The sequence below is a fragment of the Ambystoma mexicanum genome, chromosome 7q (assembly GCF_040938575.1).
Source record: "Ambystoma mexicanum isolate Mex_15411 chromosome 7q, UKY_AmexF1_1, whole genome shotgun sequence".
Classification (NCBI taxonomy): domain Eukaryota; kingdom Metazoa; phylum Chordata; class Amphibia; order Caudata; family Ambystomatidae; genus Ambystoma; species Ambystoma mexicanum.
The window spans coordinates 477,908,829-477,933,629 of NC_090941.1; the positions used below are offsets into that span (position 1 = coordinate 477,908,829).

Genomic DNA, 24,801 nt, shown 5'->3' on the forward strand with positions numbered 1-24,801 from the left:
AAACGGGTGCCAAGAGGATTGTTACCAGAAATCGAAGGTCGACATCCGGGAGAGATCAATAACGAGCAGGTGCAAGCGGAGAGAGCCACTCAGAATGAAAGAGAGACCACCAGGAGGAGGCTCCCAGAGACATTGCCGTGGGTGACACCGTGCTAGTGCGAAACAGAACGGAAGGAAAGTTGTCACTACCATATGAGACGCAGCCACTCGGGGTGACGCACGTCAAAGGGTCTATGGTCACCGCCACCAATGCACGAGGGACTGTCACCAGGAACGTGTCCTTCTTCAAGCGCATTGGAACTGCGAGTTCGGAGGAGACAGTCACACCCGACCCGGAGCACAATGCCGAGTCAACACTGAGACACGATGAACCGCCCGAGACTCCAGGGACGCCCGATGTACCTCAGGATGAAGCACGCAGGTACCCGAGCCGGGCGGGGCGCAGGCCGTCGCAGAGGTTCCAAGACTTCCTTATGGACCCTGCTTCGTAATCAGTGATACACTAACAGTTTAAGTTGTATTTGAGCACTGTTAATTCTATGTTTGTTCATGTTTTCTGTTTCGGGGGAAAAGGAGGGATGTTGCGTAGTAATACGCTGTTGGGCGCATGCGTGAGCCAGAACGAGGCTCACGCATGCGCAGTGTTAATAAACACGGCCCGTGCGGCAGTTCGCGCCAGGGACCTAAACCATCCACACGTCTCCGGCGTAGCTCCTTGGATGTATACGGAGCGAGTGTGTGTGTCATTGCGTGGGCCCCCCCAACACCCCCACAATACTCAACAGGGGGTACTTAGGCCACACCCCCTAACAGAGCCCCCCTCAATTTCGAATCCCACTTAAAGCACTGACTGCACGCATGTCTGGGTTTACTGGGAACAGGTTGCCTTCCCTGCTGCCCACCGATGTCCCCTGGGCTGTGGCTACTCCTGGATAGAAATTGGTCCAAGGGATGCAAAGAAGTTGCTGATAATGGCCTCTATTGTGGCACGCTCTTTGATTGCTAGGCCATGGGGGAAGCAGAAGGCGCCGAGCGCGCAGGAATGTTTGTCAAGTTTCAATAGCTGAGGGTGACAGGAAACATACCATGTATCGACGCTTCCCAGCATGAGTAGACCAAGGGATTACTGGGCCCAGCTACGTGCTTATATGCTTGAGAATACTGAGGACTCGGACGGTGCAGTGGGTTAATATGACACAATAAATCTGTGGTATTGTTCATTGGGGGTGGCGGACTGAGCTCCTTTGGGAAACAGTAGCAGGGGGACAATTCGTTTCACCTGTAAACACTCTATTTTACCTCGCTGTGTAACGAAATCGACTTGTCATTTTGCGTTTTAGGGGGCGGCAGGTGTGCTTTTCCTCTTTGTCAGTGGGCCGTTTTTTTTTCTAGTTGTGGGGAAGGGTAATATGTTCTATGTTCTCTCCCGTGTTTGTGTTTTAAAAACAATAACGTTTTTGTTTTTTAAACTACACTATCCAAGGCTCATAGCAGACTCTGCCCTATGACTGTACACATAGGTAACGAAGCATCTACCATACGTTATGAAGAGGACTTCTTTGATGTCAGTGAGTGTGCAGATTACTTTTCCACTTTGATTCGTGAGCCTATAATAAGCCCCTCACCCATCCCCCTTCAACCACCAATCTGTGCAGTGTCATATGTAAGGCCACTACTACACATGTCAGCCGTTCCTTGTGCCCGCTCCCCTGACAGAGGGCATCTCAGAATCTGCATTTCTCCCATTCAAATCCATGGACATCCGTAGAAGAAAACGGAATAAAGCATCCTAAACGTTGTGTGTTCAATTTGTGGAGAACTAGGAGCGCTTTTAGTTGTCAGGAACAGTGGCTCCAGGGCACAGCACTGCGCCCCAATACTACCGATTTCCGCTTGTATAAAGGAAGAGTCCACGTGCACTACAATTTAGTGCATGACTCATTAGAGTATGACCCCGGTACTCACGAAGTCACGAGACGTAACTGCGTGCCTGGGTCCTTTCCTCTAACAGGAGGGAGCATTTTCTTCCTAGTGCCAAATTGCCAATGGATTCGGACGCGTTTCCTGTTCCTTCCAGGCCCCTCTGCTTCGTGGTGTAAACATGGAGCAGCAGCCCCGACTGAGGGTGCACAATGCAGCCCTTGGGTCGCCGCCCCTGGACTCCCGGGCCCCGCACTATCGTATCTTCAAAATTATTGTCATCGGGGACTCGTGCGTAGGCAAGACTTGCATGAGCTATAGATTCTGTGGGGGGCGCTTTCTGGAAAACACAGAGGCCACCATCGGCGTGGACTTCCGAGAGCGGACGCTCGACATCGACGGCGAGAGAATCAAGGTGAGCATGGTATTCAATGGAGGGAGGGGTGTGTGACCGCATCAGGAACTCCCTGTCCCGCGGGTGAGCCCAGCAGCTACTCCCTATCCAGCCGGAGAACACGGCAGCAGCTCCCTATCCCAACTCCTTATCCCGCAGGGGAGCCCGGCAGCAACTCCCTATCCCAACTCCCTATCCAGCCGGAGAACACAGCAGCAACCCCCTATCCAGCCGGAGAACACGGCAGCAGCTCCCTATCCCAACTCCCTATCCCGCAGGGGAGCCCGGCAGCAACTCCCTATCCCGCAGGTGAGCCCAGCAGCAACTCCCTATCCAGCAGGAGAACACAGCAGCAACTCTCTATCCCAACTCCCTATCCCGCATCAACCCCCTATTCAGCAGGAGAACACGGCAGCAACTCCCTATCCCGCAGGTGAGCCGGGCAGCAACTCCCTATCCGGCAGGTGAGCCCAGCAGCAACTCCCTATCCCAACTCCCTATCCAGCAGGAGAACACAGCAGCAACTCCCTATCCAGCAGGAGAACACAGCAGCAACTCCCTATCCAGCAGGAGAACACAGCAGCAACTCTCTATCCCAACTCCCTATCCCGCATCAACCCCCTATTCAGCAGGAGAACACGGCAGCAACTCCCTATCCCGCAGGGGAGCCCGGCAGCAACTCCCTATCCCGCAGGTGAGCCGGGCAGCAACTCCCTATCCGGCAGGTGAGCCCGGCAGCAACTCTCTAACCCGCAGGAGGACCTTGGTGTTGGCCACCGAATAGGGCCAGCTCCCTGCGGTATCTTGCATGACTGAGACACAGGAGTCCAGCAGTTCAGTTGGTAACGCTTCTTGACCTGGAAGCCCCAGGGTGCAGAGCTAAAACCGGCCAGGTTTAAGAACTGAACATGGGACATTTTTATTCACCAGGCCAGCACATATCAGTTAGCTGAACAAACTTGTGCATTTTTCAAAGTGAATTAAAATGCTACACAGAAAACGCTTAAAACTTTATTTATTTTTATGTCTCTTTATTTGACACACAACCTTCCCACCGATGCGCCAAATGTAACAAAAAAGTAATTTAAAAAAAAAGCTGTGAACTGTCAATTTTCTTGCTTAAGTATTCGATTGGCTGCTTTGCGACATGGTCTAAATGCATGCGCTCAATATCAAAGGTCTATTGAATTTTTGAAACAAGCAATCCGTTGCCTAGCCTGCACACCAGAAGGCAACTCAATGTCACTTGGCACCTTGATTAGGAAAGTAGAGTTAATTGTGTCACCATGTAGACAGTAGTCCATCGCAAATCAATGCAGTGATGTGTGCAGAAATTGCGCTGCTCAAGCCACCACCCTGTTGGTTAATGGCGTCTTATGTGGTGGTGCTGCTGTATGTAACGGCACATATGCCGGATTTTTTCTGATTTGTCCAATGTCCATACAATAGCACACTGGAACGCTTTGTGTATGTGGCTCAGACGAGCATTCCATTCTGTGCCACGCATAAAGCAAACAAGTTGCCTCCAAATTGTACATCCACTTGGCCAAACGCCCTTTCTATACTGAAGAGAGAAGCTAATGCCAACTCTGTTGTATAAAGCATGGGATTGCTAGTTTTTGCAGAAGTAACCCAGAAGCTTGCGTAATTGTGAGGAGGTAATGGCTGAGGAACTGTGGACCCTTTACCATGCATTGGAAGCTGGTTTTTGTTAAAAAACGCATTATCAGCTTATTACTGAGAAGGCTAACGCTTGTAAGGGGTACAATCCTTTATGTGCATTATTTATTGGGTATCTCTTCTACGGTATCCTGTCCTGTCTATAGATATAATTCCCAAAAGACGTTTATGTATTGAAGGTTGGGCATGCTCACACAGTCTCAGCCCTTCCTCATCTAAAATTATTCATAAGCAAAAGAGCCCATGTACCCCATTTGAGAGTCTGATTAGGCAGCCATTTCATTCTCGCATCCATAAACTTAAGCTGTCCAAATGAGTCTGTATGTTTTATGGTTCCTAACATTTTAATGTTAGGTTGAGTGTTGTGAACAGTGATGTGAGTACCAAGCCATGCATCTGTTCACACATACAATCCTTTTATCACAGACTTGTTTATCCAGTATAGAGCTATCAGATTGTTATATTCCTGGAAGGCGCTGTGATTTAATGCAAAGAATACAGTAACCCTCACTGGTGCTATTTGTCCCCTTTCCCACTCTCATAGGTATTTTGAAAGAGTATAATAAGAGTGTACCAGACTGTCCATCTTGGAATGATAACCTTCCATCAGAAAATAATTAATATAGTTAGTCTAGTATTGCCCCTTTGCCAAATACAAGTAAGGCGGTACAAACAGAATACCTGCATCACTAAGCCAATGGTCAGTGGGCCCTCAGACCCCGGTTGGCTGGTCACGCTGCAGTGTGCCAGTATGGATAGTTTGAAACTGCATTCAGGCAAGGCCTTCCCCCAAGAGCAGGTGACAGAAAAAACATTTACTTGGCCAGCAACAGCTGTGTTTTCACATTAACATTCTTCTGGCATGTACTTTCATTACAATGTAATGAAACAAGATTCATTTATATAGCAATTTATTCATTGAGGAGGGGTTTTGTCACATGACACATAGGTGTAGTTTGGGAGTGACATGTGCCTTTTGAGGGATGGGGGGTGTGCTTTCTGTTTAACCCTGGGCACCAAGTTGGCTAGAAAGCTGCCCTGGCCGCACGTAAACCTGTGCAGCCCTTTTATTAGGTTTATGACATGGTGTGTCATTTGTCATTGCACACATGACGCTGCACGAGGCTGGGGAAGGGTCCAGACATTGCATTCCATGCCAAGTCTAAAATGACATAGTGCAAAATCAAATATACCAGTGGAAACACTATTTGCTATTCATTTTCTTGATCACCTTTAAAATCGGGCAATGCAGTAAACGCCTACATTGAAAACCTAGCCGGTGGGCCAAATTGGGTGTTCTAGAGGCACAAAATACTTATTAGTCCAGGAATGATGGTGCACCACTGATGTCCTTTTTATTGGGCCCAAATTGTGCCTACAGGCAGTCCACAGGATCAATTTCAGGTCCACTTTAAGTGTGCTACCCATATGCAGGAACATAGCTTCAAAAGTACATAAATGGTTTCTGGGCTACCTACACTTACAGCTCGCACGCCGGAGAAAAGCTTTCTCTCTGACCACTGCAGGCAAAGCCGTACCCAGCATAGCTGGGCATCACGTCTGCTGTGTGTTTTTGTCCAGGCAAGGGGGTCTTTTCCCGCAGCCAGCACGCTCTTTTGTAAATTGCAGCAAAGACTGAGCTGCCGAGTGTTAACCGTTGGTAGGGGCTGGCAGGCCTTCGTTCTCCCTGGCCGCACAAGCACCCTCATTGATTGAGGGCCACGGCCGGGATAGGGAGCTGGTCGGCGCTTCAATTTTCCATTTCTGACCTGGTGCGGCAATCCCACGATCACACTCCACCGGTGGCAGCTACTGTGCCGGTAGAATGTCTTGTCCCACTATGGTCACAAATAAGAATGGGTTATGATTTCAAGGGGTGGCCAGGTGACCACATGGGCACATGGTTCGGCATGCTTGGTAATTATCTGCTGATTAGCATTGTTTCTGAGTGTATGCAGCGATAGTCGCACCAATCTGAGTCACAGCGATCTGTTGATGCAATCCTATGCAGCACTTTGGGCTGTAGCCACGGACAGAAATTTAGCCATGGGAATAATTTATTTTCCCACTACAATCTATCCGATTTTGAAAAACGTCACCACATAGCCAGTTCCTGGTGGCCATGGCCACTTTAACCCCATTGCCAGTCCTTCGTGGTCATGGCCAGCAGCCAGATTATCCGAATCATGGTCTTTGGAAAAACCACACATTTTGGGACCAGCGCCCCCTATAACTTTGCGCCCCCCCCCCCTTGATGAAACCTCACCAAACGTACTCTGCAGAATCAATGTAGGGGGGGGCATATATTATTTCAGCAAAGCGTAGTGCGGATTCGTCCTGGGGCGGGGTTTGGGGGCGAGGTTATAACCTGTCCAAAATGTGCTCTTCCGATGGGTTGAGCAATGCTACCGCAGGCCCTGTAAAATATATATCTATCGCAACGGCAAGAAAGTTTTGGTGGGTTTAAAAAAAAAAAAAAAAAAAAACAAACAAAATCACCTGAAATGTGAAAATGGGTAAGTCTATTATAGCCAGGTCACACATTACACAATGCCACCTAGTAGCCATCGCCGGAAGTTCACCTCCAATTCTGAACCGCAACAGCAAGGCATTTTGGGCATGCAAATTAGCTCAAATGCAAACCCTTTTCTCCAGGAAATTCCTTGTCTAAGAGGGCAGTGCTACTTTATACATAGCTTAATCAAGACAGACTTGTTCAAGGCTGCCAAGACAACTACATACCTGGTTTCACCATTATTAGGGATAATCAGTGCAGTATAGTCCTACTAGGTGGCATTGTGGGATGTGTGACTTGGCCCAAATGGACTTTCCTATTTTCATATTTCAGGTGAAAGGGTTTTTTTCAAACCCCAAACCCACTATCACTTTCTTGGTGTAGTGAAAACATGGCCAAATGCTGTTGGGACCATACTGCACTGATGATTCCCTAATAAGGGTGAAACCAGGTATGTAGCTGTGCTGGCAGTCTTGCAAATGTCTGTCTTAGGTTGATTAAGCTATGTATAAAGTAGCACTGTCTCTTAGACAAAGAATGTCCTGGAGAAAAGGGTTTGCATTTGAGCTGTTGTGGCTCAGAACTGGAGCTGAACTTTCAGTATGGCTACTAGGTAGAGTTGTGGAATGATTGACTTGGCTCAATTGGACTTTCCTATATATTTTAATTGTTAACGATATTGTTTCATCCTATATCGATATATCTACAAAACTCGATATATCGGCCAACCCCAATTCTGGTGATTTTACAATGCATTATCGCATGCTCCTAGCCTTTGGTGCTTGTGCTCGGTGCTGACCTTCAAGCCATGTATAACCAAATCTAGCTGTCCCGACCGCTATTATGCCAGAGTGCATTGTGGCCTCTGCAGATCTTTTAGGGAACTACATCTGTTTTCTTTGAAACAAGTTCCCCATAGTTAATCTATATTGGTAGACCTCCCACACTTTCACACTAAGCTTAATTGTCGCCACAGACCATCTTACAACTCCTCTTTTGCTAACCAGCTAGCTGTCGTAATGCCTAATTTTTCTGTAGACTGTGTGAGGGGTCATAAATGTGAGGCAGGCAACTTTTTTGTGAAGTATTTTCAACAAATGCCATTTTAATAAATTGGAAGGTTGGATAAACACCTCACTTATTCTTACCCTGACAAGCATTTCCCTGCCTAAAATGTGCTAAAGAAAACACTCTAACAAAGGATATCTGTCCCTCACTTATACATACAATAAATAAATGAGGTAATGCATGACAGTTCAAAGGCATCAAAATTAGTACAACAATCGAGTTCGTAATGTAACAGTCTCTCCTTACAAACTGGGTGAATTTCCCTTCCCCGGATTTAAGCAGGATTTTCTCCTCAGTTCCAAAAAGAAATGAGGAAATCTTAATTTGCAACAACGTTCCAACGCGGTTCGTTGCAACCGGAACTTGTCAACAGAACGTTCCAATACTCCATTTATTTAGCAAAGAAAATAAATTATTTCTCTTCCTTGAACAATTGTAAGATTTATCCTCTTCAAAGAATGTTCTCAGTTCTTCAATAGCAACAATAATGGTCTTGGTGTCGATGGTTTTGCCACCACTTCAGAGTTCTAAAGAATTATAACTCCTTCAGAGAGTTCGTTCATCAGCATTACAAGCAACAGCAATTGTCTTTGTCAGGATCACTTTTATAGCACTTAATCGACTTGTATCTGGTATACTTCCATGCCAGGCCTACTCCTTCAAAGGTTTGCCATCCGAGTATACTCGTTTCCCCAGTGCACAAGTAACCAAATACTGACAAGGGTAGGATATTTTCCTGCTTCTTCCTTGGCTTTGGTAATGTGGGTTTATACCAGCTTTTGCTATATACTTTTGCTAAGTATGGGGAACAAGTTTCACAACTTATGGTCCTCTGATTATACCCTTTTTGCCTTTGGCAATATCTGTTGGATTTAAATTGCCTTGATTTTAGTCTCTTGGCTTGGGCAATGGTTGTGTGTATTCTTAATAATATCGCTGCATCGGGTAGCTGTTTATTCTACAAACTCACACGCTTAAAGTTAGTCATTTTGGTTTAGTCAACTACGGCCTTCGCTGCTTTTTTTAAAATTATTATTTATTTTATTTTGTTTATTTGTTTTTTTTAACTCAATTTTTTATTAAAGTTTTACTCCTGAACACACACAAACTGAGACACAACACAGTGCACATGATCGAAAAATCCTACGTTCTCACCTGGTTACAGAAAGCAGTGACAATACTAAAGTACCGGGGCAACTAAGGCTCATGACTCCCCACTTGTGTACCCCACCCTAAACCTTTTCCAGCTGACCAATACCCCGGCCATAGTTGTCCCCTGTGCAAATTGTCATGTGAATCAACAATTTAGAAAAGAATAAACACTTAACAAGACATGACAAACTAGGATTGATCCTCATAACTTTCAATTACATGTATCAACTGCTCTTACTCGTATAATCGTTGTTACTCATTGCAAGCCTCCCAACTCGAGGGAAACCAGATCCTCCCAGACTCGCAGGCACTTATCCCATAGAGAACTCTATAGCTGCCCCGTTGATGGCAACCCCTCCTCCCTCCCCCTCTCTTCCCTGCGGTCTACCATCCCCTCCTGCTACAATGGGCGATCTCAGCCCAGTCCTCTTCCCCTGAACTATATTGGTCTATGAATAGACCCCACTCCTCCGTAAAAGGCGTTGCATCATCATGGGCCATATAGGTAAGCTTCTACATCAAGTAGACATAACATGCCTTCCTAAGCCAGTCCCCCCTTCTCTGGGACCAAAGAAGTCTTCCAGTTTTGTGCCACTAGTATTCTGCCTGCTCAGAGCAGGGCTTCCCACATCCCCGGAAATCTGTAAGAGCCATACCCCTCAGAAGGTACACCCAAAAACACTTTGGGGGGTTTCTTTGGTATCAGCATCCCTATTATGTACTTTAACCTACTGAGCAATTCTGTCCAGAAGATCTTAATTCGGGGACAGTCCCACCAAGCATGTGTGAAGAGTTCCCGCTTCCCCAAATCCCCCTCCTGCACACTGCCGACACTCCCTAAAGGGGCCCAAGTACCAACCGTGTTCCATTGCGTGGGTAGAGAGGTTCTCGTGAAATGTCGCCTTGTATATTTTGGTCCCATCATTTATCCGGCACAGGCAACCCCGTCGCTGCTTTTAATAGTTCGGTATTTGAAATCACTTGTGACTACTTTTCACTCATACGCGAGTGCTGATATGATGAATGCCTGACTTGAACACTTAAGAGGGTGCAGATCACTCTGGGTCACTACCCGGTTTGTGTACTAACCAGGTAAGAGGTGCACCTCCAATTCCTCTCGCTGCTTGCAGGACTTCTGCGGCTTCTCACGACCCGGCAAACTGCTTCGCCTGGTCCGCTGTTGCCTGAGCTCCTTTTCTTCCTTTGGCCCTCTGGTGTACGTTAGCCACACGAGACCGCCTCCTAGGAAGGAGAGATTCTTTCGCTTCCCGCTGCGCAACCTCTGCCTTTCAGGCTTCTGGAGGCACAGACCCTCTCGGGACCAGTAGCTGGTTTCTGCCTTACAGTGGTCCTGGCATCTTCTCCCTCCAGCATCAGCTGCCTGCACGAATAAACAGCTTCCTGCTCAATCTGCTTCTTTCTCATGGCCTGCACATGAGGGGGCTTTTTCAGCCTCTCAGTCTGCCTTAGGTGTGGGTCATTTCTATTAACAAGCTGACCACTCCTGCAGCATTGTTCCTTTTAGCCCTTTTCTTTGTCCCAGTACTTGTGGGAATTATGGGACTCAAAGTCCCTAGTGGCAAAGGTAGTTTTCCGGCTTTGATTTTCACTTTTAAACTCATGTCTGTTCCTCATAATATTGTTTAAAGGAATATCATAAGGCTCAGTCACTGGACTTGCTTTAAAAAGGAATGCAGTTCTTTTAAGCCGTTGTTGTTCACACATTTCCTTTCGCTATACCTTTTGGTTGTTGGGGAGGTTTTCCGCTGTAAGTCCTCTGGATTTTGGAAGGGTTTTTATTTCTCCCGGTGACTATGACTTTGTAATTGTTCTCATCCATATGTATATGTTTTAGTTTGTGGAAAAAGAAAAGATGGTTATTACAACAAGCCATTACATACTATTGCATTGAGGAGATCTCCTCCCTACAGGAAGACAAACGCAGTGTCTCACCCCATGTAGTGCTGATTCCCCTGGGCCCTTTCTCCTCCCAGGTGATCCTCCTGCAGAATACCACCCCAGGTCAGGACCAGAAAATGTCTGCCTTTACCTGGTCACCTGGGAGGAGACTTTAGGCAGGGGTTTAGTGAGGAGTCTGTAGGATTCAACACAACTGCCAACACCTCGGCATACTTGGAAACTTCAACATTAGGTTAGAGAGGAGGAGGTAAATGCAGCAACCGCAGATCAATTTGCTACCTTAAACAGCTGATTAAGGGACCCAATGATTAAGTGGGATAAACCTTCGATGGTGTGAATGTCTTTCACTATCTTGACCACCCCTCCCCCCTACTCCCAGACTGCTTATGGGCTGACCACCTTTCAGTCCTCTTCGCCGTCTTCACTGAAGCGCCACGTCTTACACAATTAACCAAACCATTCCCTCCCTATATTATTAAAGAGTAAGATGTATGCTGTTTAGCAGCGCTATGACCCTTATTAAATTGCACATTCCACACTCTATCCCAAACGTTTTTTTGAGAATTGAAATCTGAAGTATCTCTTCACACAAGTTGGTTTATTCATATGACCAAAACAGTCGATGCGTGTTTCGACCTATGGGTCGTCTTCAAGGCGAATTGTTCCTGATCGACAGTCCCCAATAATGCTAAACTCCAGTTGCTCAAGGGTTCTCTATAATCGTACAAGATTCTTTCTGGTCACCACCTCTGATTCCAAAGCCAACATTGTTCATTATGGTCTATACTTCCTCAAATGGTCCATGTGCCCAAACCTCCTTTGTAAGGTTTATATTGAAATCCCATAGGGTTGCACGATTTGATAGAGCTTTTTGCTTACAAAATTGTAATCGGTGTCACAAATGTTTCAGTTTCCCCAAAATGTTGAGATAGTCCAAATGCCTGAAATCAATGGCGTCGGTAAGGTGGTGGCTGCAGTGCCTTCAAAAGGATCCAATACCATGTTCTTCACTAGATTTTTGGGCTCTAATCCCGTTTGGCTCAGGATGTGCATCTGAACATTTTGGGGACACTGATTACAATTTTGTAAAAAAAAAAAAATTGCTTCCATGCCAGAGCACATACCTGCAACCCAGACTAGAACACTGGGCAGCCAACTTAACATCCATAACTGGATAGTACACTCCTTCTGACAGCAAACAACCCATCAAACTTTCACAAAAGAAACGAGTCACACATTTTTCCTTCCACACTTTATTTCATCAAAAGGAAAACTGAAAGCTCAAGAAAATCTGGAGAATAAATCTCCTTCATGTAGACCACTTGGCCTACCATCCACCATTTCATTTGAACAGCAGAAACCATCAAAGCAACAAAAAAAAAGCGTGTTGCACATCTTGAATAGAATCCTCACAGCACGTGTTTAGACGCATTCAAGAATTCAAAAGACCTTCGGCCTGCAACACAGCACCAACACTGTTGTAAGAACTCATCAAATACAAGACCTTCTCAAGAGGAACTGAAATTTTCCACCACACACAACCTGGAAAACCGTACACCCAGCCTAACCCAACAACCACATCCTTTTGTCACGGAGAGCCTCATTGCAACACACAATCCAATCCAACAGGCTCATTGGAAGAACTGTTTGTCCCAACATTAACAAAGCAACCCCCAACTTGCACCTGCATCCTCAACACCTACAATGAACAAGGGGTCATCTCTCTAGGTTGCACCATTTTAAAAACTGCCTTTGTCAGACCTCTAATTAAATAATGCACAGCCGACCAAACAACCCAGAAACTGACTAATCTCCAACACTTATTTCATTGCCAAACCTTGAAAAATGTTTGTAAAAACGGTTTTGCAAATACATATAGAACCTCCTCCGTGGGTCAGAGTCCACACCTCCCTCAATATATGGGATATCCTGAAAAAAAATATGGGCACCAATGCAGCCATGTACTCCTTCTTTTAGACATTTCTTCCACCCTTTGACACTAACCATTTTGAGATCTACTAAAAATACTAAATGGTACTGGAGTTAACGGAATCGCCTAGTGCTGTATCACCTTTCTTGACTTCAGATGACTGAAGCACCTCTTCTGGCCCCTTTGCCTGTCCGCTTGAGAGAAAGTTGCACAAAAGTAGGCCAGTGATCGACTGTTGCCATTACTGGAACTTATGATTCAGGCCTCTCGTGCTTCAACGACATAGATGATGCGCAAATTACTTATAGGATCGCAAATGACCCCTAAATGAATGCTTAGTCTTTGGTGACCAGAAACAGACTTCAACTGAACCCAACCTAAACAAAGCTTATGATCTGTGGCACACAACTCCTGCCAGATTGCTGCTGAGCCTGATCAAATATGAATGCGTCAACCCAGCCCTCCATACACTCCACGGCTTCGGCCCTGACTCTATCACAAACCACTACCAATCTTGAGACTTTTGTTTCAACGGTGATGCATTAATAACAGTGCCAAGCTTTGCCTTGAAGTGGCACAGTTTTGTCCTTCTCCTTTCTGGCAACCAAGTTCTGGAACTATTCACCAAAAACAACTGCACAGTGGATGAACACCTGACCTTCAGGAAACCAATAAAATCCTGACTATTCAACCAACACCGGAACTGAAACGTAGTCATCTAATGAAATGACAAGGCTAGCACCAAAACCTCAGTTAACTATGTAATGTGACAAATCAGGGGATCCCTTCTTCCCAAGGGGGAGCTTCCCTGTTGAGGCTAAGAGGTGAGCCTGCTTCGCAAGACCCTTCTTGGGGGTCTGGGCAAGTGGGACATCACTGGGAGAGACTCCCGACCCCCACCCCCCCATGCACCCCTCACCCTCAGGGGACATTGACTCCCGTTCCAGTGAGGAACTCCCTAAGCCATTTCCCACAGTGGCATATATGGGACTGTCTTACATGAAGAACACTATAAAAGCCAGGAACTTTGCAGAAAACAAAACTAAAATATACGTTTGCGAACAAGAAAGTGGATCTGTCTTTTTTTTTTTTTTTTTTCTTTTTTTTTTTTGACTGCCATAAGACTAACGAGTAGACTGAAGAGTGAGCATCACATGCCAAGGAGATCAGCAGTCCAGAGAGGGCATAAGCAGGGGAAGCCCCCTAACAGCATGACACCTGTGAGAGGTGGAAACTTTCAGAAGTGGCCTGGACACAACGAGCTGGAGGCCCAGCGTTTACGTGCAGTGAGAAGCCGAGGAGACGGGAATCCAAATCCCAGCGGTGGCTTGATCATGACCCTTCTTGGTGGGCGGAGTGCTCGTCCAACGACGCTGAAACCACAGCATGGAGGAAATTGCAAGACATCTGTTTACCTTCATCCATATCTGATCCCTGGGAGAGATTGGATTGAGAGCGGTACACTGGATGAGTTGAGAAGACTGAGAAGCGGAGCAAACTAAGAGAACCCTAGCCAGTACAAGCCCCAGTAACGTCCCCCTGCACAATCAAAGGTAAAGTGGAGAACCAGGAGGCTGTTGGCAAATCAGTATGAAGCAGGACAAACTGATCCCAGTACAATTAGTCGATAAAGTGGAACTGTATTAATGTGGAAATAGAGCACACTACCACTGGGCTACGAATACCCTGGGAAGAGGGGCAAATAGCCCATAAATCAAAAAAGTAAAGATGGGGAGGGTAAGATTTACTATCGCGAGGGGAGTGCGATACTAGGTCTTGCTTAAAGACATTCTCTCCCCCACTCCTCAAGGACCTTCCACCCAAAGTGATACTCCCTCGCATCTCCACTCCCAGGGTCAGGATCCAAGAGTGATTGCCTTTCCCTGGCCACCTGAGATGAGGATGCAAGGGGAGTAGGTGTGAAGATACCATCAGGTTTTTCAGACATCAGAAACACTGCGAGGGCCACGAAATTCACAGAACGCTACAGCAGTGAAGTGACATGATCCGAGTATAGGTTGTGGTCCCAAAGGTGATCCAGGGTCACACACATCTGTTCGTGAACCCGGGCAAGAAACACCAGTTCTCCCTCTTTCTCCACCATGGTGAGGTGCCACTGAATGTTCTCCGACTTGCAGGAAAGTGTGTAAAAAGAGCAGAGATGGGACCTCCTGCGACACAAAGCAGCAATCTCACAGAAGCATCAATTGCTATGAGAATGGATTACAGAAATTTCAGTGTAACCAGAAGGGAAATGTTGGAAAAGGACTAGGAACCCTGGCAAAATGCAATTCAGACAAGCCACATGTTTTCTAAACCGGTCGCATCGACCAGTAGAGACCATCCTATATCGCTCACTGGCTATTAACACTGACCTGCAAGATTTCGAGAGACCTAGTTCATGCAATTTGAGGGGAAGGTAGGATGTGTTGCGTATCCATACATACCACACCTCTTGGGTAGAATTTAAGACAGATCTTTCTACTACCACACCTGGTACTCCTTGAGGATAGAATTGGGAGTGGATAGTATATTCGAGTCTAGCACAAGGGTTTTTTTGACTGTTTTCTGAAAATGCTATTAGACTAAGGAGAGAAGCCTATCAAAAAAGGCTCAGAGATGGTGTTCTTAAAAACACATGATGCGTATCACTGATATAAAAGCAGCACTGCCTCATTAAAGAAATGGGGCCTCGTTTGCCTCAGTTTTTAACAAGGTGTCGATATAGTCTGTACTTAATGCTAGGTTGGCGCATTTGGAACAACGTGAAAGTGAGTCAGCAATCTTCCTTCAATCAAATGTTATGTTTGAATGTGCCAGGCACAACTGGCTGCAGTAATACAGGAAAAATAATATCACCTTACTAAAAGTGGGCGGTTTGCAGAGAAGGCCTTTACATTTTTGGCGAGGGACTACCTAACCCCAAATAGGTTCAAACATATTAAGCAGGGGAAAGACCGCCTGTGTTGGAGGGGATTTGGAGGAGAAGGGACTTGCATGCATATCTGGTGGTGTTGCCCAAAGCTCCCACGATACTGGCCTGAGGTGATATCCACAATGAATCCGATTTTTAGGAGAATCGCTCCCATTGGACCCTGTGATATGTCTCCTGTGAGCTCTCCAGGGGCACACTGTCATTGCACAACACAAACGGCTTCCTGCTGCGTACTATGCTCATGATGGCTAGAATCAAAATTGCAGCAGGTTGTAGGGAGTAGAGACCGCCCTCCGTGGAAGACTTGTAGGTGCGAGAGTGGTGTCTATTACTGATCAGGAAGTTGACATCCTCTGTGCAAGACCAGATGCATGATGACTTTAAGAACTGGGGGAGATTCTTGGGATATGCTAGAGTGCATAATAACTACGCTACCTGTCCGAGGTTGAGGGCCTGTTGGAATTGTTAGGGGACTAGATTGAAATGAAATAAATATCCCTATGTAAGTCCTCTATGTAACTGGTATAGTGCCACGTAGGCCCGTCACCCCTGTGCCCCAGATAAGTCAAGAAGCAGGCTGGTGTACAGAAAAAATATATAGTAATGACTAAGAAAATTATTTGTACACAATTACAAATCGCACCACGTCACTCTGTGGCCCAATGCTTTTCTTTCCTAACAATTTGTTTCTTTTTACACAAATGGACACACTAGTTTCAGGATAACACAGATCACAAACTGTTTAGCCCCACAACATGTACAGTCAAAACACTTTGCCTGTGGATCACTTTTAATAGCATGTAGCACCGTCGAGCATGACACGATCATAACGTCAACATGATGAAGTTATTGGGCAACACTGGTCTATTGGCAAACAATTTCACACATGCAGCGCTTTGCATTTCTTATTTTCCCTGCACACTTGAAAATTCTAGCAGTTCTGATTAACTTAATCACAGGTTAAACCAATTTTGACTGCGCTGCTCTCTTAAAAATGCTGGCAGTTTTCTAACACAACAAGCTTATCAGAACCAACACTTCTGCTTTAGATTTGCAGCACTTTTTCTTTCACCACTATGCACAGCAAAATCTCTTTTCTTTCTGGGGGCCACTTTCTCACTCCAAAAGAAGGTGTGCTTTTAAATCAGCGACTCCACCTGGTTTGAGTTTAGGAAGACCGTCTTGTCCCAGCACACACACCCAGCTATTCAGTTGATCATTTGGAACCCCGCTGGTTTAAGGCAGGGTTGAGGGGAATGGGAAGCAGTAGGTAACTTCATTTTTAATGCACCCCTCTCTTTAGGAAATGTTGGGGATGGCAATAAGAATAGGAGTGCCCAATTACTTTAACAGACTATCGCCTTGTTCATGCTGGAGCAAGGTTAATTTCACATTTCAACTAAATCACCTGCTGTAATTTGCTTATATGAGAATGAAATCAGTTATTGTTTAAAACAAATGCTAAGGATCTACTTTGTGTGCCCACATAATCATAATTTGAAAACTATTCAAACAGATGCCCACCAAGCTTGGTGTGAATGGCAAGTTTATTTACATAAGTATTTCTGGATTTGGGCTCATGAAAAAGGACATCAAGGCTCAGGGCATCCTACAGGTACAGGACAGGGGCCAACCGAATCCACCATCAGGCATGGAGATTCTCCAGGCTCAATCCCCCCTCTCCTGGTTTCCCTCAGCAGTTCCAAACCAGGTAGTTTCAGGCATTCTTCCTGATTATCATTGTGCATCCCCTTATGAATCTTCCACAACCACAAAAATGTCTAAATGACATGCCAGCTCATTGGTTTTGATTCGACAAATATCTTCCACCTTATTTAAGGCCACCCACTATCACCTTTTTACACATTTCAATGTTGCCATTAAAGCTCCAACATGACAAATATGTTTACTTTACAGTTAAGCATGACAATGTCGATTTTATATTTGAATTTCTCTCGTCATGCCGGATTTATTGAACGTCTCATCTTGGCATGATGTTGCAGGTTCAAATGAGGGGTTTCCTGCTTTATTCAAAAAACGATAAGTTATCTTCACAAAATGTTCTATACAGATATCTAATTTGATAAGCTATCTTCTCCCCAAATATTTGCTTTGTGACATTTTCTGGGGAGCTAAGAACACATTTTAGGTTGGAACTCATGTTGCAAAGGTCCACGTTCAATCATTGGATGGAGCTTTCCATAAGCTTTTTAAAGAGGGTTGATTTCTGTGCTCCTTATCGTTCCTTAGAAAATGAACAGTATGATCTTCAATGCAACCCTATAGCATTGTATGAATTACAGATATCTTATTTCTTCAATTACACACTAAGTTTGATTCCTTCAAATTGACCTTGTAATCTGGCCATCTGCCTGCATCACATTTATCAACGTTCTTGCATAGTCAAAGGCCGGGCTAATGGATGATCTATTTGCTTATTTTGAAAAGCAGAGATTACTCCATCCTCCTTGCTGATGGGGAAATCGCCCGGGAACAGGCCTGTGATCGGTACCTCTGAGCTGACCACAACTTTGGATTTTATTTTCAAGAATTATTCAGAGTTCAACTCATAAGGGCTGGCTCTCTGTTGATTCCGCTGTTTACTCCACCCCCTAATAACTCATGTCATGCATGAATACAGCCTCCTCTCATGCCCTGAAACTACCAAATAGATTGTCCTTCAGATAGAGAGCAGAGACCTGGCCTGCACTGGGAGGTGGCTTTGGATCTCAGTGTAAAAGTCAGCTCTAATGAACAGAAATCGGTACAATTTCTTTCTTTAGACATGAGGCCAGCATAGATATTTTACCTACTCAAATGCAGTTTTCTCCTGTACCATCCTGATATATATATTTTGCACCATTCTGGCAACAGAGGTTTATTTTTCCCATGTGCTAATCTGCACAATCCACACTTTTCTGCATGGCATCTTTCGTTTTGGGCTTTGTCAAACACATGCAGGCACGTTTAGTACTTCTCTGGAAACATTGTTTTGATGTGGCAGTTGAGAATGAAATGCTGCCTTTTCAGTTCGGCAGTAATCTGTGTGTGTTTGCAATGCTCTAAAATGCAGTTTCCTTTTTTTTTTTCTGGGGCTGAGTTTCAAACCCCACAAAATGCTCATAGAGATGCCCCTAGCCGCACATTACACGTGCTTGGATAACTTGGCAGATAATCGAGGGACATCTGTGAATGGGAATAAAAGCCAAGCTAATCACTTAAGGGAAGAGCTATTCAGAGTAAACCACCTAAGGAGGGGCTGGGGAAAGAAGACCCTAATATTTCGCAGCTCAGAAGGTAAATGGTACCTAACTTAAAAGGATATAGCAACCTGAATCAGAGAAGAATAAAAGATACCCAAAAGGGGAAGAAAGACCCCAAAACAAGTGGCAAAAACTGATACAAGAAGTGACAAGAGATTATTTAAGAATGGGCTACTAAAAAGGAATCGAGAAGAGACATTTGGTGTCATTACAACTTTGCCGGTGCGGAATTAATATACCAGTATTACTAAATACCGCACGTTTCTGCACCAACAAAGTACAAGTTTGCCAGTGGAGTGAAGTTACTACCTCCAGCAAAGAGCTGAAGATAATTCTGACATCCTACCGGCAAAATATGGCCGGTATTACCGTTGCTGGTTATACTGGCAAATCCATTACCATAGCATCCTTACTGGCACTTGTAATCTGGCTGTAATTCCACCAGACAGAGTGCCTGTAACGTTATTGCCATTTGCCAGTATCCTGGTGGATTTACTGCCAGGAGACTAGCAAAGTTATAATGGCCCCCAATCTCCCTATTGTCTCCCTTCTCCGGATTGTATTATGAACTTCTCCTGATCTTAAGTTGCTTAGAATAGTGGTAGGGCCAGTTTAGAACTAGTTTTTGGACTGCAGACTGATTCATTTCAGTCTTTCTGATGACTGACTAGCACCTTCGTTCTTTAGATAGGCAGGAAACACCCACATAGCAATAGGGAGCGATGGGCTTTATACTTATTATTTGATAAACAAACAATATAAATATCCACTTTGTCCTTTTTCCGACCTGCCACAGCACCCATAGTCCTCCCCCCACGAGAAGCTCACTGTCTCCAGAGCTCTGGTTCTCTCTAGACTGGACTATTGCAACAGCCTCTTTCTAAATCTGCCTGCAAACACTCTCCGCGCTCTGCAGCTCATCCAAAACGGGACTGCTAGACTTGTACTTGGCCTGAAGCCCTGGGATCGTATTTCTCCAGCACTGAAATCTCATCAGTGGCTGCAAAGATTATATTCAAGACCCTTTGCGTTGTCCACAAGGCTTTCTGGGGCCTGGGTCCACAATACCTTCAACTCTCCCTCCGTAAATACATTCCTACTCCAGCTCTTCGCTCCTTCAACTCCAACTCCCTCAGTCAGTCGCTTCTCCAAGCAACGAGTTGGGGGTGGATCCCTTTCCTCGGCTGGGGCCTCCCTCTGGCACAGCCTCCCTGCCTCTCTGAAACTTGAGAAACGTCTTCGGTCCCGGAAGCACCTCAAGACCTTCCTCTTTGCTTCTGCCTTCGCTCTTCCTCTCCCCTGCTATCTGTCTGCTTGGCACTGGGAATCTTGTTACCCTCTGATTTCGGGCCCAGATCCCTGCCCTCCCAGCCACACCCGCACTGCCTCCTGGCCCTTGTCTATGCCTTATCCTCGCACTTACCACCTGCCGGCCAAACTACCTGCTGTTGTTCTATCACGTGTTCAGCACTTTCCCCTCCTGCCCCTTCCCTCTCCTCTCCCCTCCTGCCCCCTTCCCTCTCCCCTGCACTTGCACGTTCTCAATGTCACTGGGCCTAGTAAGATCGTTGTTTTGTCCTCCCTCGTTTCCCCTCCCTTGCCTCGTCGCACTCTGAAACACTTGTGTTTGGGCGCGATACCAATAAAATATTATATCGTACATCCTCGACTAACTATACACCCATGCTAGACCAGACTCCACGCAACCAAAATGGAATCTAACAAATACTTTGATAAAACATCTACGACAGCACCAATCTTTTCCCGGGATAGTGCTAACTACCTCATTCCTAGCTAGTGCCGAAAGCTTTTCCATTCCCGACAAGTACCTTAGTTTGTGGGAGTTGGTTATTTGGGGAATCTACCACCGTACATTAATCCCCCTACATCCTACATGGTCACCCCTGGATGGCCACCCCTGGCCTATCTGTTTGGTTTTAGCCTGTTCCACAACATTTATCAAGCTATGAAGTAGCCCGTCCCTTTAGCTGTACCACAAACTCGCATATCAGCGGCTATACCAAACTGCTTTCAATAATTGGGCAGTGAGCCCTCAAGTAAACCAGTGTCTTCACCAAAAACGCTGAGCTGATCTAACCTCCACCTGACCAAACAGGAAGTTTTGCATCTGCCTCTCGAGTTGCCCCTTTCGGACTGATTTTCTTTCTAAAGAATCTCTCTGCAGGCTGGACAGGTTTTGTTTGTTTTGCTGGTGGAAGGTCGTGGAAGGGCTCTTTCGTTTATGCACCTCTCTACTCCCTGATAGTCTCTGAATTTGTATGTTATTGTAGTGTGTGAATTATGGGTGTGTTGCATATTGGCTGTGTTGGCCCCCCAACTACAAATTTTCTGCACAATACATTTTAGTGGAGACAGTTCTTTCTTGGGCAAAGTGACCGTCTTTTTATTTGTTCTAATATTGGGAGATTCAAAGGTCCTATGTTGATGATCACAGCTGCAGACTGTCTCCATTACAATCCGTAGGACGCCATGTGTGCTTCCAACATGTATTCTGTAGGTATGACAGCAAATGCCACTTCAGTCAAGCTGCATCCGGTCTGTTCTGATGCATCCGTTTGCTCCTGGCTTGCGTAATGTCGGTGGGTCTGAGTCTCTTCTGCTTGGTTTTTAGTATCTACTATTTGGCTGTCTGAGCCACCCTGGCAAAGAGATGAGGAAACATTACATGCTTTAATTAAATGACTGACTGTTACTAGGGCACCCAACTCCACTTTAGTAGTGGAGTTCATAGTGGGCTCGATAGTCGGGGGGAGTGGGGGGAGCGGGGGAGTCATTCAACGGACATATTGATTGAGGTGGGTTTGGACTAGGAGTATGAGGTCCAGTGTAATAACAGTAGTGGGCACAATATTCCTGGCCAGTTATTTCTTTGGGTCCTTTATTTAAATTGTCATTCTAACATATTCTAGGACTGGTATGATTTTATAAAGGGGCTGCAGTCCTAAAATATGTGGCGAGTGCTGGATAGTTGGAGTCAAAACCGTTTCCCCAACAAGGTTTATTTCCAGCAACATAATGATTGGATACCTAAGAACAGGAGTAACTGGTAAGTACCAGATTCATTGTAACTTAATGAACCATAATTGCTACATTTCCAATGTTTGGGGCTGTCAATTACCTGGAGAGTGAAACCTGTTTTTCCATGTTTTGTAGATTCAGCTTTGGGACACTGCAGGACAGGAACGCTTCCAGAAGGGCATGGTGGAACACTACTACAGAAATGTGCATGCAGTGGTCTTTGTTTATGACGTCACCAAATTCTCCACATTTCAGAATCTTCCGCACTGGTTTGAGGATTGCAGCCAGCATCGTGTGCCTCTTGCTGTACCGCGTGTGCTGGTTGGAAACAAATGTGACTTGAAGGAGGATACAGAGGTTCCGCTGGCAGATGCACAGAGACTTGCTGACCGTTATGGACTGCCACTGTTTGTGACCTCTGCCAAAGACCCTTGTGAGATGGAGCATATCGAATCCATTTTTCTGACTCTTGCTTACAGACTAAAAAACCATAAAACATTAAGGCTGCAGCAGCTTCCTTTGGAAAATCGTGTAGTCGTGGTGACAGAAGATGACGTTCAGAGTGTGTGCCTATGTTAAATGCAGTGCATGCTCACATTGTAGCATGGTTCTTAAAATTATGAGTATAATTAAAAATAAGCTTGGAATAGATGTTCCTTTGTTTAAATAGTTACATCATAGACCAACACTGCTATGGTGGTGCGTTACCACTTTTTGGTTAAACAACGTGTTTTATCTTGTCCTAATTCAAGAATGTCAGCGTATTTTACAACTGCCGTTGTTGGTATTATGTTACTCCTTCAAATGTAACCAAAACAGTGCCATGTTATTCACTTGTCCAGAGCTGCATAGCTTTTAAAAGTGTATCCCGAGGCAGAACAATACTTGCCACCCGAAAATTACTTTAAGGTAAGAAAAGTTGAGTTAGTTATATGTAAATCCTCTAGGGCAGGGTGCAAAATTTGTGCTGGCCATTGGCTAGAGATATTTTAATATTGGCAATTAAGAATGTGTGTGTGTGTGTGTGTATATATATGCATGTATACACGTATGTATAGAATTGAGGTAACAAGTGACTTTTTATGGCTGACTAGTAGCTTGCATCTTTTCCCCCTGATCTGGAGAAAGTGACACACCCTTAAATGATTTTACCTATTGGAACCCCATGGTAAAAACCTCCATCTTCCCACATCCTAGGCCATGCTTGTAAGGCATTGATGGCTCCTTCAAGTCTTTGATGTCACACTGGTGGGAATGCTCCTGCCACATTCTCCTCGTAACCACTCTTGCCTCTGACCTCATTAGAAAATGTACTTCAGACTAGGCAACGTTGGGCAAGCATGAAGGAGGTATGTGTGCCTTGAAAAAATGGCTGCCAGAGGATTATACTCTGTGGCATTGTTAAGCTAAGCTTCTCTTCATAATCGCTTTAGGCTGAAACGTGGGATAGAAGGTGGCCAGAGTGTGATGTTGTTGGGCTCTTTTCGTGGGGTGAGGTTTTCCCCATTAATTGAGAATCCACACATGAGAACATTATCTGTGTCTTAAGCAAACCTGTCCATGAATGCATGTGGCCTAGCTGAGCTAGGAGCAGCAGTTGGATTGCTCACAGCCAAGTAGTAGTTTATTTTACACATTGATGTATTTTCAGATACTTGGGATCGGCTACAGTGTATTCTTCCGCTATCCCTTGCATTGACCGTTTCCTCTAAGGGGCCTGTTGGACAGAAGCTCTTGTAAAGATTTGCAAACATGTATTGGGGACCTACCAAATCACACTACATGGAACATGTTGTTAAATGTGATGTTTGTGGAAGCTTGATTGCAGGTGCAATTTCTCTTGGAAGCAGGCAGGCGTGCATGTGCCCCAACCTTGACTGGATATCCGTGTATAGTGGTGTTTATTTTACTTCATTAAGGTGGTGTGTGGAGCTCATACAGTTCAGCTTGTTTGTAACCTGTCCAAACATATGGATAGTAAAGACGGGTCCTCTTCTGGCTCTTGAAATAATATTGTTTGTAACCCAGCATATAGTCATTTTTCTTTTCTTGCACCAATCGTGTTTTTATTTTTTAAAACATTTTTGGGTCCGTCTTACATTTCAATGTCACATTATCCGACGTGGAGGATATCGCAGTGTGATATCACTGTGGAATATCACAGGCAGTTGGAAGTCTGGCTCCTTTTTTGTTGGTCCCAAGTATGGAATTAGTAACTATGCTCCACCAGCCCTTGACTTGTGAATATTTTATTTGTTTTTTATAACGTGCCTAATACCGTACCTGAGTTCGGTTCCTAAGCGTGGATCTGGGATTCGAACCTCATTTACTATGTGTGGTGTTGCTGCAAAGACCAGAGCGTTGCCCCTGTGCTATCCTCCGTCCTTGGTGCTGTGCACATGTGTAGACTTGTGGTGGAAAGTGAGGTTATTTTTGAATAGCTGGTTAGTAGCTTGAAATTGTAACCCCTTCTAACATGCATCTTTTAATGGGTCTCTTTCAGGCCTGCAGCAGCAGGCTTCTTTGGTAACTGTGGCTCCACATGAACAAACTGAATTGAATTCAAGACTCTAATTCCAAAATGTGGCTTGGCTGTTTACTTCCATTTTGCAAAGCAAATTGAAAATCTTGTAAACAAAAAAAAAAGATTGTCCAGAAGCAGGAATATTATTTGCTTTAGTGTTGCACTGTTGCCCTTTCTTCCATTAAAAATTAATGACCTTTCTTGTGCACGTGCATGGAATTCGGTTTCTTTTTATATAGCACATACTATGAATTGACTTGTTTAAAAGGTGTGTCTTATTCTAGTCATCTTATTGATTTCGGGTGGATGAAAGGCTGAGTAGGCCCTACTTGTACCAGTAGTCTTAGACCCTGCTATCCCTTTAGTTTAAAGAGGCCTTGCCCATCCCTATTTTGATGCAACATAGATTTATTTTTCTAGGTTGAAAAGCACTGCACTAGGTAATCTATGGGATAGTAATT

The 24,801-nt window shown here is 45.1% G+C and overlaps 1 protein-coding gene across 1 annotated transcript; it reads left to right on the forward strand.

Moving 5' to 3' along the window:
- The first annotated feature begins 1,928 nt into the window (after positions 1–1,928).
- LOC138527801 (ras-related protein Rab-33B-like) lies at positions 1,929–24,546 on the forward strand. The gene is made up of 2 exons (XM_069639095.1): positions 1,929–2,335; positions 21,952–24,546. The coding sequence occupies exons 1-2, from the start codon at positions 2,102–2,104 to the stop codon at positions 22,393–22,395; spliced, it is 678 nt and encodes a 225-aa protein (XP_069495196.1). The 5' UTR covers positions 1,929–2,101; the 3' UTR covers positions 22,396–24,546.
- Positions 24,547–24,801: the final 255 nt, after the last annotated feature.